Source organism: Bactrocera neohumeralis, chromosome 6 (genome assembly GCF_024586455.1).
Source record: "Bactrocera neohumeralis isolate Rockhampton chromosome 6, APGP_CSIRO_Bneo_wtdbg2-racon-allhic-juicebox.fasta_v2, whole genome shotgun sequence".
Taxonomy (NCBI): Eukaryota; Metazoa; Arthropoda; class Insecta; order Diptera; family Tephritidae; genus Bactrocera; species Bactrocera neohumeralis.
The window spans coordinates 41,183,569-41,200,679 of record NC_065923.1 but is presented as its reverse complement, the minus strand read 5'-3'; the positions used below and the strand labels follow the sequence as shown (position 1 = coordinate 41,200,679).

Below are 17,111 nucleotides of genomic sequence, written 5' to 3'. Positions count from 1 at the left end.
CGAAGTTAAGAAGGCGGGTAAGAGATGGAGTCTTCTGTCGGCAGCTGTTCATCAATCTAGTTTCAGGCTACCATACCACTGTAGCCCCTTTCAAGTGGAGGTGGTTGCCATCAAGTTAGCTATCAAGGAATGTATGACCTCATTAGTAATAGCAGCAAGACTTTTCCGTGTAAGACTTGGTTGCGTGCCAGGTTATAGCGGTATCGGAGGAAATTGCAAAGCCGAAGAGTTACCTTGTGGGGATCCTGATCCTAATTTCATCCGATTGGAAACGAGTCGATTTCTTGCACTCTATCGCTAGACCTATATACTTTCAGTAAGCTTGGCAGGCACTGGGTGACAACAGGTGTGACTGCGAAAGGCTCTTGCCCAGAGTGAACCATAAGAGGTCCTACGAACTACTTGCTTTTAGCAAAGTCAATTTGCAGCAATCGTAGGTGGTTGAACTAGGCACTGTTCTCAAAACGCTTTGTCTCTGAGGAGGATCTGGTGGTCCAAGTGTTGAGGATGATCTGGTAATCCACTTTTAGGAGTTTATAGGTAACACGAAGGAACAGAAGTCCAAGTGAGTGTTAATGTATTTGTTTAAGTATCGTCGCAAGTAGGGCTTGAATAAAGGTAAAGTAGCCATTCTGCATTCATGTAGCACTGAAGATATTCGCTTTAAACCAATCTTTTTGGATACAATTGCAACTGAACGGCAACACCACGTACATATTGATATCTGCCTAATTATAGATAATTATCTAATCTTCACGATTGTAAATTTTTAAAATCTCGATATGAGATTTAATAACAAATATTATCTTCCTCAAGAAACATTATTTATATAGCATTTATTATTGTTGTGTAACTACATATATGTATATGCATGTAACCCGTTAGAATATCTGTGCGATCCAAGCAGATATTCTTTTTGCGATCTTTAGTTTTATGGCAACAGGTAAACATGATTTTTGGCAGCTAATAAATTAACGAGGTTGGGTCTTCGTACATCGAACTGTTATTTGGCCCACAGAAACATACATAAACATTTATATATATATGTAACAAATAAAAAAATACATATATATCGTTTTACATATGTGTTTGTGTTTACCATGTATTGTTCTATCAGTCATTTCCCGTTGACTCTGGCTTTATCGTGTTTAAAGTTTACCAAATCAGCGCTGCAAACTCAGTCAGCATTTGTAGTTAAAGCTAACTAAATGAAGCGAATAAGTGAAGTCACTTTCTTTCTTGTGGTAAGTAAGTTCAATGGTGTCCTGAGAAACTTCGATGCATTTCCTTTTTTTACTAGGCACTCGCGTTTGGTGGCGTGCATGGCGAGTGCGATAAGTGCAACACTAATAATCCTGTAGCTTGTCACAGCGAAACGGTCTATTCACTCTGCATTAATGGTAATTTTATTTTGTTATATTTTGCATTCTTATAATGCAGTAACTAATTTGATTACTAACTGGTCCATTTTAATTGAAATTCAGATCAACCGACCATGAATTTCGTCACATGCCCCACAGATTATATATGTACAAGCGATGTGTATGTTTGTTATCCAAGCAATTCGTCAGTCGCAAGTTGCACTAATTCAACTATCGACGAATCATCTCAATGCGGCATTTGCGCATCCAGGAACAATTTGTATGCGTGCCTTAATGAAACGACCATTGCGTTCTGCTTTACCGATGGTGTGCCACATTATGAGTCACTTTCGTATTGTCCAGCGGGAACTGTCTGCGATTTGAATGCGGAAAGTGGATTTTGTACAGCCGCGACAAAAGCTACGGTACGTCAAAATATGAATTTTAATTTTTTTTTTCTGGTTAACAATTACAGTATAAAATCAATGATTTCAATGCACTGGGTTATATAATTCTTGTTTAAATCCGCAGCCAAGTTGCAGACAAAGTCAATGGACTACCCCGGAACCCACCACTACAACGACTTCTGCATCTACTAGCGATACGACTCCTGTAGCCACCACTACAACAACTCCGGTACCTAGTACTACAACAACTCCGATACCTAGCACTACAACAACTTCTGTATCCACCACTACAACAACTCCTGTACCTACCACTACAACAACCCCAGTACCCACCAGTACAACGACTGCTGCACCCACCACTACAACAACTTCTGTATCCACTACTACAACGACCCCTGTACCCACCACTACAACGACTCCAGTAGCCACCACTACAACAACTCCTGTACCTACTACTACAACGACCCCTGCACCTACCACTACCAACAACTACAACAACTCCTGTACCTACCACTACAACAACTCCAGTACCCACCACAACAACGACCACCACTCCAGTAGCCACCACTACAACAACTCCTGTACCCACCACTACAACAACTCCAGTACCCACAACTACAACGACCGCTGCACCCACCACTACAACAACCCCTGCACCCACCACTACAACGACCCCTGCACCTACCACTACAACAACTCCTGTACTACAACGACCCCTGCACCCACCACTACAACACCTACCTACTACAACGACTCCTGCACCCACAACTACAACAACCCCTGCACCTACCACTACAACAACCCCTGCACCTACCACTACAACGACTCCCGCACCTACTACTACAACGACCCCTGCACCCACCACTACAACAACCCCTGCACCTACCACTACAACAACCCTGCACCCACCACTACAACAACCCCTGCACCTACCACTACAACGACCCCTGCACCTACCACTACAACGACCCCTGCACCAACTACTACAACGACCGCTGCACCCACCACTACAACAACCCCTGCACCTACCACTACAACAACTACTGTAGCCCACTACCACCACTACAACAACTGCTGTACCTACCACTACAACAACTCCAGTACCCACCACAACAACGACTCCAGTAGCCACCACTACAACAACTCCTGTACCCACCACTACAACAACTCCAGTACCCACCACTACAACGACCGCTGCACCCACCACTACAACAACCCCTGCACCTACCACTACAACAACTCCTGCACCTACCACTACAACGACCCCTGCACCACCACTACAACAACCCCTGCACCCACCACTACAACGACCCCTGCACCCACCACTACAACAACCCCTGCACCCACTACTACAACGACCTCTGCACCCACCACTACAACAACCCCTGCACCTGCCACTACAACGACTCCCGCACCTACTACTACAACGACTCCTGCACCCACCACTACAACAACTACTGTTGCCACCACTACAACAACTCCGGCTACAACCACTGAACACGATCTTACTCCTGCGGAAATTTGCGAAAATTATGGCGCATCGGGTACCATTGCTTACCCTGGTGATCTTACGTGTAAAATGTAAACATTTTAATTTTGTGTTTTTTTGTAGCAATCAAACAAGTTTCGAAATTTTAGGTCTATTCAGTGTAGCGTAACCAATAATGTTTGGAGTGCAGTCGTGCATACATGTCCTACGAATCAGTGGTTTGATCCTACTTTAAAATTTTGTACCACAACATATAGTTGCCCCACTCAGAGTACTTCAACAACGACAACCACTACAACGGCTACTGTAGCCACGACTACAACAACTCCTGTACCCACCACTACAACGACTCTTGCACCTACCACTACAACAACTACTGTACCCACCACTACAACAACTCTGGAACCGACCACGACCACTGAACACGATCTTACTCCTGCCGAAATTTGCGAAAATTACGGCGCATCGGGTACCATTGCATATCCTGATGATCTCACGTGTAAAATGTAAACAATATAATTTTGTGTTTTTTGTAGCAATCAAACAAGTTTCGAAATTTTAGGTCTATTCAGTGTAGCGTAACCAATAATGTTTGGAGTGCAGTCGTGCATACATGTCCTACGAATCAGTGGTTTGATCCTACTTTAAAATTTTGTACCACAACATATAGTTGTCCCACTCAGACAACTATGGCAACGACAATAACAACCACAACACCAGATCCAACCACAACTACTTCGGCTCCAGCTACTCTGGAGGAAATATGCCAAGACCACGGCACGGCAGATACAATTGCTGCACCCAATGATACGACGTGTACAAAGTAAGCAACTTGAATATTCTCCAAATTTATAGCTTGAGTGATTTAATAAAATTGCAGATACATCGTCTGTTCGAAGCCTGGGGCTAGTTGGATTGCTCAGGAGTATACTTGTAAGGTTGCCTTTGATCCGACTACAAAAAAATGTAGCACTACATATGTCTGTCCAACGTAGAGGTATCGGCGCACTTAAGAGCGCCTCTTGCAGAAATTGATTCACATAATAGAAATTGTAAAATAAGTTTTATGAAATACTTACTTTCTGTTTCCAACTTTGTAAATTTCACGACAAGAATCACATTCATTTACATGAATAAACGTAATACCTAAGCACATAAGGTAAATTAAATTTTCATTCAATAGGAATATATAGTAGGTAGGTATGAGACTAAGACGGTTACAAATAGTAGCTTGAGTAATAACAAGAAAAAAGTGAACTTCTTTTACTCTTCAGAAATATAAAAGAACCTGATTTTGATAGGCCAGTTTGTATGACAGCTATATGCTATAGTGACTCGTTCTAACACGATACAGCAACTGCTTAAGTCGATAAACCTCAGTGCGTGGCGATTTTTACAAAGGATAAAAATATCGAACCAAGAATTTGTCCGAAATTTGGATTTTAAATCAAATTTTGTCTGTGTAATCGTTGTGAATGTTGGAAATGGTTTACGGTGATTCAGTTTTATTAAATACACAAGTCTATGAGTTGTACAAAGCCTTAATAGACGGTCGAGAGACCGTTGAAGACATGCCGCATTCTGGACGATCTTCGACCTCTTCAACTGATGAGAATATTAAAAAAATGAAGTATTTGGTACCTAAAAATCGTTAGGCAAGTGTTATAGAGATGGCAAGAGAGCTCGACATCTCTCGATAATCAGTTCGAATGATTTTGGTGGATATTTTGTGTTGAAACGCGTTCTTGCTCAACTCGTCCCGATAAAGTTGAACTTTTTTCAAAATGAGTACCGTAAGATCTCTTTGGACATGCTTGATCGTGCGAATTACGATCCCATATTGATGAAGAGTATTATAACTGCCCATGAGACATGGATTTAAGAGTTTGACATGCCACCAAGTCAACAATCATCGGAATGGTAGGAAAAAACGTGCCGAAACCAAAAAAAAAAAAAATACGTCTTAGCCGCCAAAAATCGTGGTTATGCTCATTATACTTTTACCGATATACGTGGTTTGGTGCATCATGAATTTGTTCTGGAAGGACACACGGTCAATAAGGAGTTTTATTTGGCCGTATTGAGGCGTTTGCGCAAGACATCCATCGAAAACGGTCGGAATTGTGGAAGAACTATTCATGGGTTTTACAGAATGTTAATGTACCATCGAATTGCGCTACTATTGTGACCGAATTTAAATCTAAAAACCCAATAATACCATCGATCAACCACCGTATTCACCAGATTTGGTTCTATGTGATTTTTTCTTGTTCCCTAAACTGAAATTAACGCTCCATGGAATCCGTTTTCAGTTGATTAAGGAAATGAAACAAAATTCGCTGAAGGAGCTGGAGACCATCCTAGAAAATGCTTATGAAACCTGTTTCGAGGACTGGAAAAAGCGTTGGGATAAGTGTATTACATCTGGCGGGTATCACCTTGAAGGCGACAAAATAAATATTGATGAATAATTAAATATTTTGTGTTTTATTTACAATTTCTGGGTATTAGTCTATCTGGAGAGGGCTAATCGTATATTATAAGTGAGCCACGATGTTTCTAACTCCCAAAAGTAAAAGTTGGAGACCCCATTCTTTAGTATATATATTAATATAAATAATCAGCTTGTTGAACTGAGTCGATTTAGCTATTCCTGTCTGTCTTTCCGTCTATCTATCCGATGTATATACGAGAACTAGTCTATTATATCATATAGCTGTCATTTAAACTGACCGTTCAAATTCAAGAAAAATATCTTTTTATACCTTTCCATGCCATAAAAGCTTTATCTTCCAACTTCACATGCTTATTGACATGTGTAGAATACTTACTCAAGCCCAATTTATAAAATTCATAAGTCAATAAATTTTAAATTATTTTATTGTTTATTACAAATGACATTTAAAAAAAGTTTAAAACCTTTTTTTGATTATCTCAAGTCAAATGAGGTATTAGCAATCATCCGGACGTACCGTTTGACATGCTTGAGTGGCAGCATTAAAATAGTATTGGCAGGTGTACTGATAGCCTAAGTATTGACCAGAAAGCCGGTAGCAGTAAATATATCTAAAGAAGAAATACAATTTGATGATGAAAAATTAATTACAGAAGAAACAAATATGGTTAAGTGAATTTTCAAGCAAATTTCGGCTGATCAAAGTCAATAATATTCATATCAAGATTTGTCTTGGAATATAACTAAAATACTAAATACTTAGAAAATGTCGTAGAGTCATCATCTATCATCAGAATATAAACTGACCCATTAGAGATATAAGTTAAGAATTGCTTTGTGATATACAAACCTGGCACATGTTGTGTCACCCTCTTGTCTAAATTTGCCTGTTTGGGCCTTTTCAGCACAAAATGTGTTGGCATCTACAGGGGCCTGAGTTGAAACTGTTGTTGAAACGGTTGTTGTCCTGGTTGTTGATTCGGTTGTTGATTCGGTTGTTGTATCAGTTGTAGTATGGGTTGTAGTATCCGTTGTTGTAGTACCCGTTGTTGTAGCAGTTGATGTTTCCGTTGTTTTATCGGTTGTGGAGTCAGTTGTTGTATCGGTTGTTGAGTCCGTTGTCGTATCAGTTGTTGCATCGGTTGTAGTATCTGTGGTTGTAGCAGTAGTTGTATCAGTTGTAGAGTCGGTTGTCGTATCAGTTGTTGTATCTGTAGTTGACTCAGTTGTTGATTCAGTTGTTGTATCGGTTGTAGTATCTGTGGTTGTAGCAGTTGTTGTATCTGTAGTTGAATCAGTTGTTGTATCGGTTGTAGAGTCGGCTGTCGTATCAGTTGTTGTATCTGTAGTCGAATCAGTTGTTGTTTCAGTTGTTGAGTCGCTTGTAGTATCCGTTGTTGTTGCATCGGTTGTTGTATCGTCAATTGTGCACGATGGCTACAAAAAATAAGGAGCGAATCCGATGACGTTTGCACAGCAATAATAAAAACCATCTATTACCATTACAAAGAAATTTATACTCACATTTACGGTTTGCGCAGACGAACAAATTTGAGGGTTAGTCAAATCACATACATATCCCAAGGGACAGTAATCAATGGAACTCGGATCTGGTGTCTGGCCATTATAGCAAATGGCATAGATGGCTTCGTCGAGACAGGCGAAATTCTTCTGCGCAGATGCGCATGTTCCACACTGCTCCTCATAGCAAACGGGCAGAGCGCCCTGGGCGGTGGCCTGACATATAGCCGCGTTAGCTGTGCAAACCATGCCTGTAGGACAGGGCGTAGACACATTAATTTGCGTACCGTCCACACAAATAGCAAAGTTCTGCTCGTCCAGACAAGCCGCCTCACTCGCAAAACACTCGTTGCATTGCCCGGTAAGAGCTGCATGGCCGAAGTGTTCATTTGTGATGAGGAGTAGCTGCAATTGAAATGACACCGAATTGCATAAAAAAGTACTTTCAGCTCAGCGCATGCACACACATAAATACTTAACTAACATTTGTCAGCACGACCATAAGTAAACGCTTAGAGTTCACGTGGTAGAACATTTTATTTCGCGTCTGCCGTAATAGCTTGCTTTGCGTGTAACTTAAGTTTTCTATCTGTTTTGGACTTCTCCTAATGCTCATCTTTTTCAACAACGCCAATCAATTATGTTCGTTTATACTGTTTGCTAATATTTACGATAGTGTGCAAATTCAGCGGTTACAAAGGAAAGGCGCTTTGGGCCGTGCTTCTTCGCCCGTATCAATCACTTTACGTATTAAGGGGGTATTGCAGTCTAATAATTTCAAATTATCGAAAATATTTTTTTTCTTAATTTGAGAGTCTAAATATTCAAAAGTTTCTAACTAAAAAGATTTTTAAAATTTCAAATTTTTTCCGAAGTTACAGCTGTTTTTGTGTTGTGGCAACTGCAGCGGTTTAGCGTACGACGAAACTTTAAGGGTTACATGAGTTTACGGGTTTCAGAAATTTTATTATATTGTCTTATTAAATTCTAAAATACCTTTAGAATATTGTTCTAAATTTTTAAGTTAATCTGAGTAATAGTTTCGGAGATACAGTCCTGAGAACTTGTGCGCTCGAGGCTAGCTAGGCGCCCGTCTTTCAACGCGTTTTTCTCGAAACTGTGTTTTTGAAGTCGGTTGGTAAGATTTATCGAGAACTACTCAACCGATCTTTATGAAATTTTGCACAGATCTTTGAGATACTATTCTTAAAGACTTTGACGGAGAATTCTTTTTTTCGTTCATAATTATTTGAAAAAAATGTCGCGAAATTTGCACTGAAATTTTAATTTTTTTTGTAAAAATTTCTGCCAAAAAAGTTTTAACTAAAACACGTATTTTTTCACTTTAGATGATCCTGTAAGGAGTTATCTTGCCAATGTGGGCGCATCTTTTTCCGAGGGGTCACCGGAATTGCCCGAGTTTAAAATATTTTCTTACAAAAATTTCAGAATTTCTTTGTTAATAGTGTATGTTTGTAACAACAAAAAATTCTAATCAAATATTTAATTTTTATATGAGAAAAAAATGGTTAAAAAGGCTATTGGGCCCATCTTTTTCCGAGGGGTCACCGGAAATGCCGAGTTTAAAACCTTTTTTTTTCAAAATTTCAGAATTTCTTTGTTAATAGTGTATGTTTGTAACAACAAATAATTCTAATCAAATATTTAATATTTATATGAGAAAAGAATGGTTAAAAAAGTCTGTTGTTTACTCGAGGAAACCCATGTAACCCTTTAACACTTAGAATAACTCTTAGTATAGTTTCGGCTTTCCTTTCAAACTACCTCTAATTGACAACAACACTTAATTTTATATATTGTCATTTACGGTTTTGAACATGCGATCTATCGCTTGTCACTCACACACTCGACATACTCCGCCTTTTAAAGTTGCCCCGGAAAGGTATTGAGCTAAAAAACTGATTTCACATATTAATATATGCCAGATATAAAGATAAGAACACATTTGTTCTTGTTAATTTTTGGCACAAATATTCAGATAAAATAGATATTCTCAAACACAATATAAATACTTGTTTACTCTTCTCCATTTAATCGGTTGAATCGTAAAAGAAATCATTAAAATGGCGTGTGAAAATAAACACAAATAAATATTATTTTCAAGTTTATTTACTTAGTCTGATTTCCTTTAACACATTCATATATTTTATTGTTCCCATGCCAAATTTTTTGTTGTATTACTTTTATATGTGTGCATTAGTGAACGACATACGGTAAAATTTTTATGGTGTTGCGGAAGTACCACCGTGAGATATGTGTACTGTAGGCGTCTTTGGAATAGCCCTCGATTGAGTTCATTGTAAGTGATTCATATTATTAATTTGAATTTTATTATTTTTATGAAACATTTTTATTGGATAAAGATGAAAGCAACTTGGACTTATTTGGGTTTCTAATTAGTTTGTGGTATATGTAAATTATTCATCATACTTACATAGTACTATATGACTAAGAGGGCTTGAATGATACCCGAATATAAACACATAATATTTCAATGCCAAAAAAACTACAGAAATCGGTACGAAATATTCGCGATAACAACCCAGAGGAAGCTGAAAACCAACTTCATCCATTTTTGGTAAGAAATCACTTTATGCCAAGCACAGCTGAGATAAAATATGTTGTGCTCATGACGCTTAGTGTACCTTTATATAAGTATGTATTAGCAATGAAATGCGACAAATCATAATTTCGAGAGGTGTGAAGGCATACAGTACAGTTTTTTACTTCGAGGTTGATGTTCAACTTCAACAAAACAAAAACAGTGATTCCATTAAAATCGGTGGTACCGGACTCTTGTTTGTGATATGGAAGTATGAAATAAAATGGGTCAAACTTAAAGTTTCTGTTTGTATTTTTATGTTTGAAGTGTGTTATTTTTCGTGACTATTAACCTATTAACCTATTGCCCTGTTTAAAATTATTAATGTTTTTATGTTTCGCAGCAAACTTTTTTTATTGATAACCAAATTTATGTTCTCACAGTTTAGCTCCAGCACATAGTTGGTTCCTTGCTATCAGTCTATAGCGCTTTATGGCTTCCTGCAAATTTAACCCGAACTGACAAAAAAAGGAAACACTTTCATGTATTTTAAAGCAAATGTTTATTACTGCCCTCAAACTAGACTCGTGAGGCATACACTTGTTATAAGCCTCGTCGGGGAGTGCCTTCCGTGAATTTTGTTTATTTCCGGCTAATTTTTGAAAGCGCTCTTCGCTAGATTGTTGGATAATTTCGATGTTATATTCATGAAACCACCACTCGTCACCAGTAATGCTGCGTTCGATGAATGTGTGACCAGCTACTTTGTCAATCACTTTTTAGCTAAGGAGTTTAGCATTGACACGTTTTATACGTAAAACAATAACCAAAATATGTTGAGTCGATACATAAGATATGCTGAGATCCTCTGCTATCTTTCTGATGTCAACAACAATGATTTTCAAGCATTGTTTTTTGCCTTGTTCGGCGTTATCATCATTAAAAGAGATGGGAGATGGATGTACGACTCGCATGAGGTAAATTTTCGTTTAAGTCACGATCTTTGTTAAATAATTTGTGTAATTGAAGATTTGCAACATTTTCCACGATTTGGTGATTCCATTGGAAACATAAAATTTGAAATAAACTCGATGTTATCACTTTTTCATGGTAAATATCGCCAGACAAATTTTTCGTGTCGTAAACAAACCGATGTCAAACAGATGCTATCTAACATATTGAGATCAAACTTTACAGGAACATTAACATTTTTTTATCGATTCGGTTCGGAAAATAACCCAGCTCGCCTTTTACACAATCGACTTATACATACTAGTGTATAATAACGGTAATAAAAATAAATAAATTGTCAAAATTGGCGCGAACATTTTAGGTGAATTAACATATCTCAGCAACCGGTAGATCAATTCGAACCAAATTCTAGACATGATATTCTATATTTCAGTTTGACAATTGCGGCGACACTCCATGTACCAATTGCATTATAAAGTCTTCTCTTTAAAATATAAATCAAGCATAGTTGCAGATATTGGAATAAATCTTTTCTCAAATCGTGTGTAGGGAAATGGACGAAATTACATTATAAAGCCTGCTTGAGTATCAGCTTATCAATTGTTGACTATTTACAGACAATATCAGTGAAGATAGTTGTGAGATATTTCTATCAGCCTAATTGTGCATTTCTATACTCCAGCACCATGTTGCTACATGACGGTTGTAGGTATCACTTAAAACAAATTGATTTGGATATAGGGTTATATATATATATAAATGATCAGGGTAATAAGGCGAGTTGGAACTGTCTGTCGTGTACAGCGGCTGGCGTACGCCGTTAGTTCTGCTTTCTGCAGAATGGATAAGGAAGCGATGAAAATGGGGTGAACGGGGGCATGACGAAATATCTCCTGTCATCAAACAAACAGTCGTCGCACTCGCGACTTGGCTCCCACGTCGCTTTTGACAGTCATAACTTCGAGGTCGTAGATAATTTGGTCTATCTTGGTAGCAGTATCAACACCACCAATAATGTCAGCCTGGAAATCCAACGCAGAATAACTCTTGACAAAAGGTGCTGCATCGGACTGAATAGGCAATTGAGAAGTAAAGTCCTCTCTCGAGGAACAAAAACCAAACTCTATAAGTCACTCATTATTCCTGTCCTGCTATATAGTGCAGAGGCGATGGACGATGATAACATCTGATGAGCCGACGTTACGAGTTTTTGAGAGAAAGGTTCTGCGAACGAAACGAAATCTTCAATTGGCGCCATATTGCGAAAATAAGAAACCACTGACGCGCTGTTGTTAACTCGGCTATAAGCGTATAAGCGGTGTCTACGCCAGTAAAGGAGAAGAAGGAATTAAGATATAAAACTCTAATTTGGCACAGGGGATCGTAGTAGCAAGAGGCAGCTGTGGACAAAAAATGTAAAAAAGTGGGCGTGGCACCGAACTCTAATAAGTTTAATTAAAGCCACAACAAACGAATTCGCTAGCACAAATATTATAAAAACTCCTACCGGCAGTGTGAAAATGGATGAAATCGAATGAGAACCCCGCTTACTCCCCATACAACGGTACTGTTAAAAACTATTAAAAACGCAATAAATCCGTAACTAAATACGCCAAAGACATTCAATTTTATCGCGAAATGGTATGATAGGGCTTTAATAGAGCCTTGGTCAATGTTGGACAATAGGCGTGGCGCCGCCCACTTTTAGGTGAAAATACATATTTCGAGTTCCAATCGACCGGTTTCAACCAAGTTAAGTGGGTAGGATTTTTCTGACATTCCTATGTTACTGTGTGAAAATGACCGAAATCGGATTACAACCACATCAACTTCATATATAACACAATTTTTAAATTCGTTCACTTTCCAGTGTACAAAGCAAGAATGTATTATTATATCAGGCACGATTAATAACCTTAGAGTATGCCACCTTACAGCCAGAAACTGCCCAAATCCAACAAAAACTGTTCAATCCCCAGGTACCGAATATTTGGACCTATACTTGACTTTTTACCGAAAATATCGGTCAATGTGAGAACTATATAATTGAAATTCAAAGAAAATCCTTTCATGATAGCACTATGTCTGTCTGCTACAAATGGGTTGAAACTAACATGTCTTATGTACCTGAAGGTACTTCCTTAGCTTTGGTCCTGGCACGTTGCAAGAGTATGAAATGTTCGGTTATACCTGAACTTAGCTCTTGCTTACTTGTGTACTTGTAATATTGTCTGGTTTAAAAAAATTGTTTTCGAAAGACTTATAATTATTCTAGTAGGCTTTATGAAGAAAATTTTGCTCAATGTGTAAGTTACTTTGGAGGTTTTTCATGAAAATATGTTTTGAAGCATCATCGGTCCATGTTTCTTCAAAAATGATGCAGGTGAGAACGTAACTGTTAATGGCGACCGTTAACGCGCCATGATAACCGACTATTTGATGCCTGAAATGGAAGCTTGCGATCTCGACGACATTTCGTTTCAACAAGATTGCGCAACTTCCCACACATTGCATTAAACAATGTATTTATTGTGAAAACACTTCGGTGAGCAGATAATTTCACGTTTTGGGCCGGTCGATCGGCCACCAAGATCGTATGATATCACACCGTTAGACTTTTTCTTGTGGGGATATGTAAAGTCTAAAGTCTATGCGCACAATCCCGTTTCAGTTCAGGCTTTGAAGCAAAACATCACGCAAATCGTTCGACAGTTGTCTGTCGAAATGCTTGAACGACTCACCCAAAATTGAACTCAATGGATGGAATGAAATATAGATCTATGTATGAGAGATTAGTGTACAGTGTCTAACAATTTTGTTTCTCAATTTCATAGAAATAAATTCAGAAGGATTGTCAGTCCTGCAGTCAGCTACAGAAATGCTGACTGTATTCTATATCTGTGCAGTTCTTTGACACATGGAAACATGATGTGGTTTTTATATGAAAAGAAGGATTTATCTTAAAGCATATTTTGCATTTTTGTTAAATAAAAGTATGAATTTTCGAACATTTAATCGCTTAAAATTTACCATCCACCAATTATCTATAACATTTAATTTAAGCAAAATATAATCGAGTATTTGTATAACGTTACATGAACATCAATCATCATCGTTTACCATACGAGCATGACTTCGATTTTTGTCTCTTTGGTTATAAGATTGTGACGTCAAGAGATGTGCAGAGACAATCGTAAACAGTGACAGACTGAAAGTCACGTATTCATTTCTATAACGGCGAATTGATTATTTTTATGTGTACACTGAATAAGTAACTGTACATATATACACCATTTATATGTATACATCAATATTCGCACATTTGGGACGATGAGAAAATTTTGCGTCTGGAATATTTATTAAACAAGAAAAAAAGTTAACTTCGGATGCTAGAGTACTCTTCACAAAGTATTCTAAAGTACAAGTATAATAACTCTATTTTGGTCATTCCATTTGTATGGCAGCTATACGAGTATGCTATAGTGGTCCGACGTCGGCTCATCAAATGAGCAGTTTCTTGGGAAGAAAAGGACGTGTGTAAAATTTCAGAACGATATCTTAAAAGATGAGAGACTAGGTTGCGTATATACAGTCAGACAGACGAATAGATTACGAACGTGGCCAAATCCACACAGTTCAGCCCGCTGATCATTTATGTATATATTTATATATTTTATAGGGTTTCCGACGTTTTCTTCTAGGTGTTACAAACCTCGTGGCGAACTTTATATAGTACCCTGTTGAGGGCATGAAGAGTATCTGATAACGTTTTCAAAATACAGCGGTGTGAACTCTTAATATAATTACAAACCGAAAGTGGAAGAAGTTCAGCATAAAATTGGTAAATTTAGAGCATTCTCTTACAAAATGTTGTAAGCTGATCGATCATTAAGAAAGGGGATCTCACATATCCATCTATCATAATTTACTAAAAATATGATGAACAAGAAAAAGCGTTAACTTCGTTTGCACCGAAGCTAAATACCCTTCACAGGTGCATTTCTGTTAGTAACTATGTGTTCAGTTTGTATGGAAGCTATATGCTATAGTTAACCGATCTGATCAATTTCTTCGGAGATTACATTGTTGCTTTAGAAAATAATATTTACCAAATTTCGTGAATATATCTTGTCAAATGTGAAAGTTGTCCATACAAGAACTTGATTCCGATCGTTTAGTTTGTATGGCAGCTATATGTTATAGTGGTCCAATATCGGTCGTTACGACAAATGAGCAGCTTCTTGAAAAGAAAATGACGTTTGAAAAATTTCAAAACGATTTATTAAAAACTGAGGGACGGACTAGTTCGTATATATACAGACAGACAGACGGACAGACAGACGGATATGGCTAAATCGACTCAGCTCTGCATACTGATCATTTATATATATACTTTATAGGGTCTCCGACGATTCCTTCTGGGTGTTACAAACTTCGTGACAAACTTAATATACCATATTCAGGGTATAAACATGGTAATTTTTAGTACAGGTCAAATGAATGAAGAATATGAGTAAAAATATACAATCAGAAAATACTCTAATGAAGCTATAACTGTGAAGGCCATTACTGAACGATTTAGAGCACGAGCGGAAGTCATCATCGGGATTGCTGAAATCAAGAGGTCTGTATGTAATTCGTCTTCACTTTTTGATCCGAACTGGCGCGATTTACCCGGCATAATGCGCAAAACCGAAGTCTTTAGATAAAAGAATTAAGTTTCATACAAACTGCTTGAAATAAGTAGAGAGAAAAACACTTCATTTTCATGCATGCCTTTTTATATCAGCTGCTGGATGACTATTTGTGTGACATTGTTCCTCTTCGCCGCACAAGTGGAAATAAATAAGCACATATCATTAACCAACTAATATAATATAACATATAGCAGTTTATGCATTGACCTAGATTCCTTTTTGACTAACCACTGTGTTGACTAGTCGAGCATATCACGCCTAGGATGGCGATTTGCCTTTTACATATTTGTTGTTGTATGTGTATGCATGTAAGTATATATAATATATTATAATTATTGTATGTGCTCAATAATAAATACATTTCCCTATTATATATATACATATATACATATATATACATATATGTGTGTTATGTGTGTGCCTATATAAATAAAACAGCATAAAAATGCCCTTGGTTACATCCGAATAATATAAGAGTCGAAGAAGAAATCTACAGGAAAACAACCATTCAGTTGGCACACACGTACATATCATACCTTTCTCAAGTAATGTGGTACTAGACATATTTTTATATCAGTGCAAGTAAATAGTAAGTGCGTATTTTTGCTCCAATAAACAACATTTTGCGCAGTACCTTTGCCATTTTTAGCGCACGATTAGGCCTTGATTCTTATTAGCACTCATAATAAAGCTTAGAGTTGCCAGTTAACCCTTTTTACAGTTCTTGCGACAGTATGAAAAATATGAAATCGGATAATACCATATGACGATTTCGTTAACAATTACTAAAATTGCGATGAATCTATAATTAATAATAATTATGAAGCCTCACCCTTTAATATGTTCAATGTACATATGTATTCCTAAACTACTATAGCTAGAACAAGCTAATTTTCTCAGCGTAAATTTTTTAAGAATTACCAACAGTGTGAAAATCGATTAAATCGGAAGATAACTCCGGTGACCCGGTTAAAAACCACTAAAGCAACTGCGCAATAAATCAATAACTAATTACGCTAGAGACATTAAATTTTACCTCCGAGATGGCATGAGAAAGCTTCGTGCCTATATCATAGCATAAAAATGGGCGAAATCGGACTACAACCACGCCTACTTCCCACAAAAAGTTAAATTCCACTTTATCTTTTCACTTTCCAGTACAAAAATCAAGACCTAATTAATAGAACGGGTTAAAATTTTGCTCTAATAATTCCTATAAAGTATGCCAGATTACTACCAAAAGTTTTCCAAATCCAACGAGAACTGTTCAAGCCCCTACGTACCGTATATGTGGACCCCAATATCTACAAGTATAGTAGTTGACTTTTGACCGAAAATATCGTTCAATGTGTGAGATATGCAATTGAAATTCAGTCGGAATCCTTTTCTGACAAGTGTAATTCCGTGTATCAAAAATGGGTTGCATCCGGTCAATATTTTTAATTTTTCTCCCTAAGCCCCCATATACCTAATGTGAAAATTTTCGAACTTCCAGGTGACTATATCCTGGATATATCGGCCAATATTTGAGTTGTCGCAATGAAAATTGCAGAACATGTTTTACTCATAAGAGTATATCTTTGTGTCAATTGGGTAAAACTTGACCTACCAATATAACAATAATGATTTTTCGTTTTCAACAGCTC

The 17,111-nt window shown here is 37.5% G+C and overlaps 2 protein-coding genes across 2 annotated transcripts; one reads left to right on the top strand and one right to left on the bottom strand.

Annotated features, from left to right (window-relative positions):
- The first annotated feature begins 1,174 nt into the window (after window positions 1-1,174).
- LOC126762856 (mucin-5AC-like) lies at window positions 1,175-4,402 on the top strand. The gene is given in 9 exon segments (XM_050479898.1): window positions 1,175-1,244; window positions 1,301-1,400; window positions 1,485-1,786; window positions 1,893-2,243; window positions 2,245-2,674; window positions 2,677-3,349; window positions 3,407-3,763; window positions 3,820-4,080; window positions 4,138-4,402. Coding segments are annotated over 9 exon segments (2,625 nt in total). The 5' UTR covers window positions 1,175-1,208; the 3' UTR covers window positions 4,253-4,402.
- Window positions 4,403-6,208: 1,806 nt separating this feature from the next.
- LOC126762777 (spore coat protein SP96-like) lies at window positions 6,209-7,768 on the bottom strand. Its single transcript, XM_050479823.1, has 4 exons — window positions 7,718-7,768; window positions 7,237-7,638; window positions 6,563-7,149; window positions 6,209-6,323 (listed from the first exon to the last, which is right to left on the bottom strand). The coding sequence occupies exons 1-4, from the start codon at window positions 7,766-7,768 to the stop codon at window positions 6,209-6,211; spliced, it is 1,155 nt and encodes a 384-aa protein (XP_050335780.1).
- Between the last annotated feature and the right edge of the window lie 9,343 nt (window positions 7,769-17,111).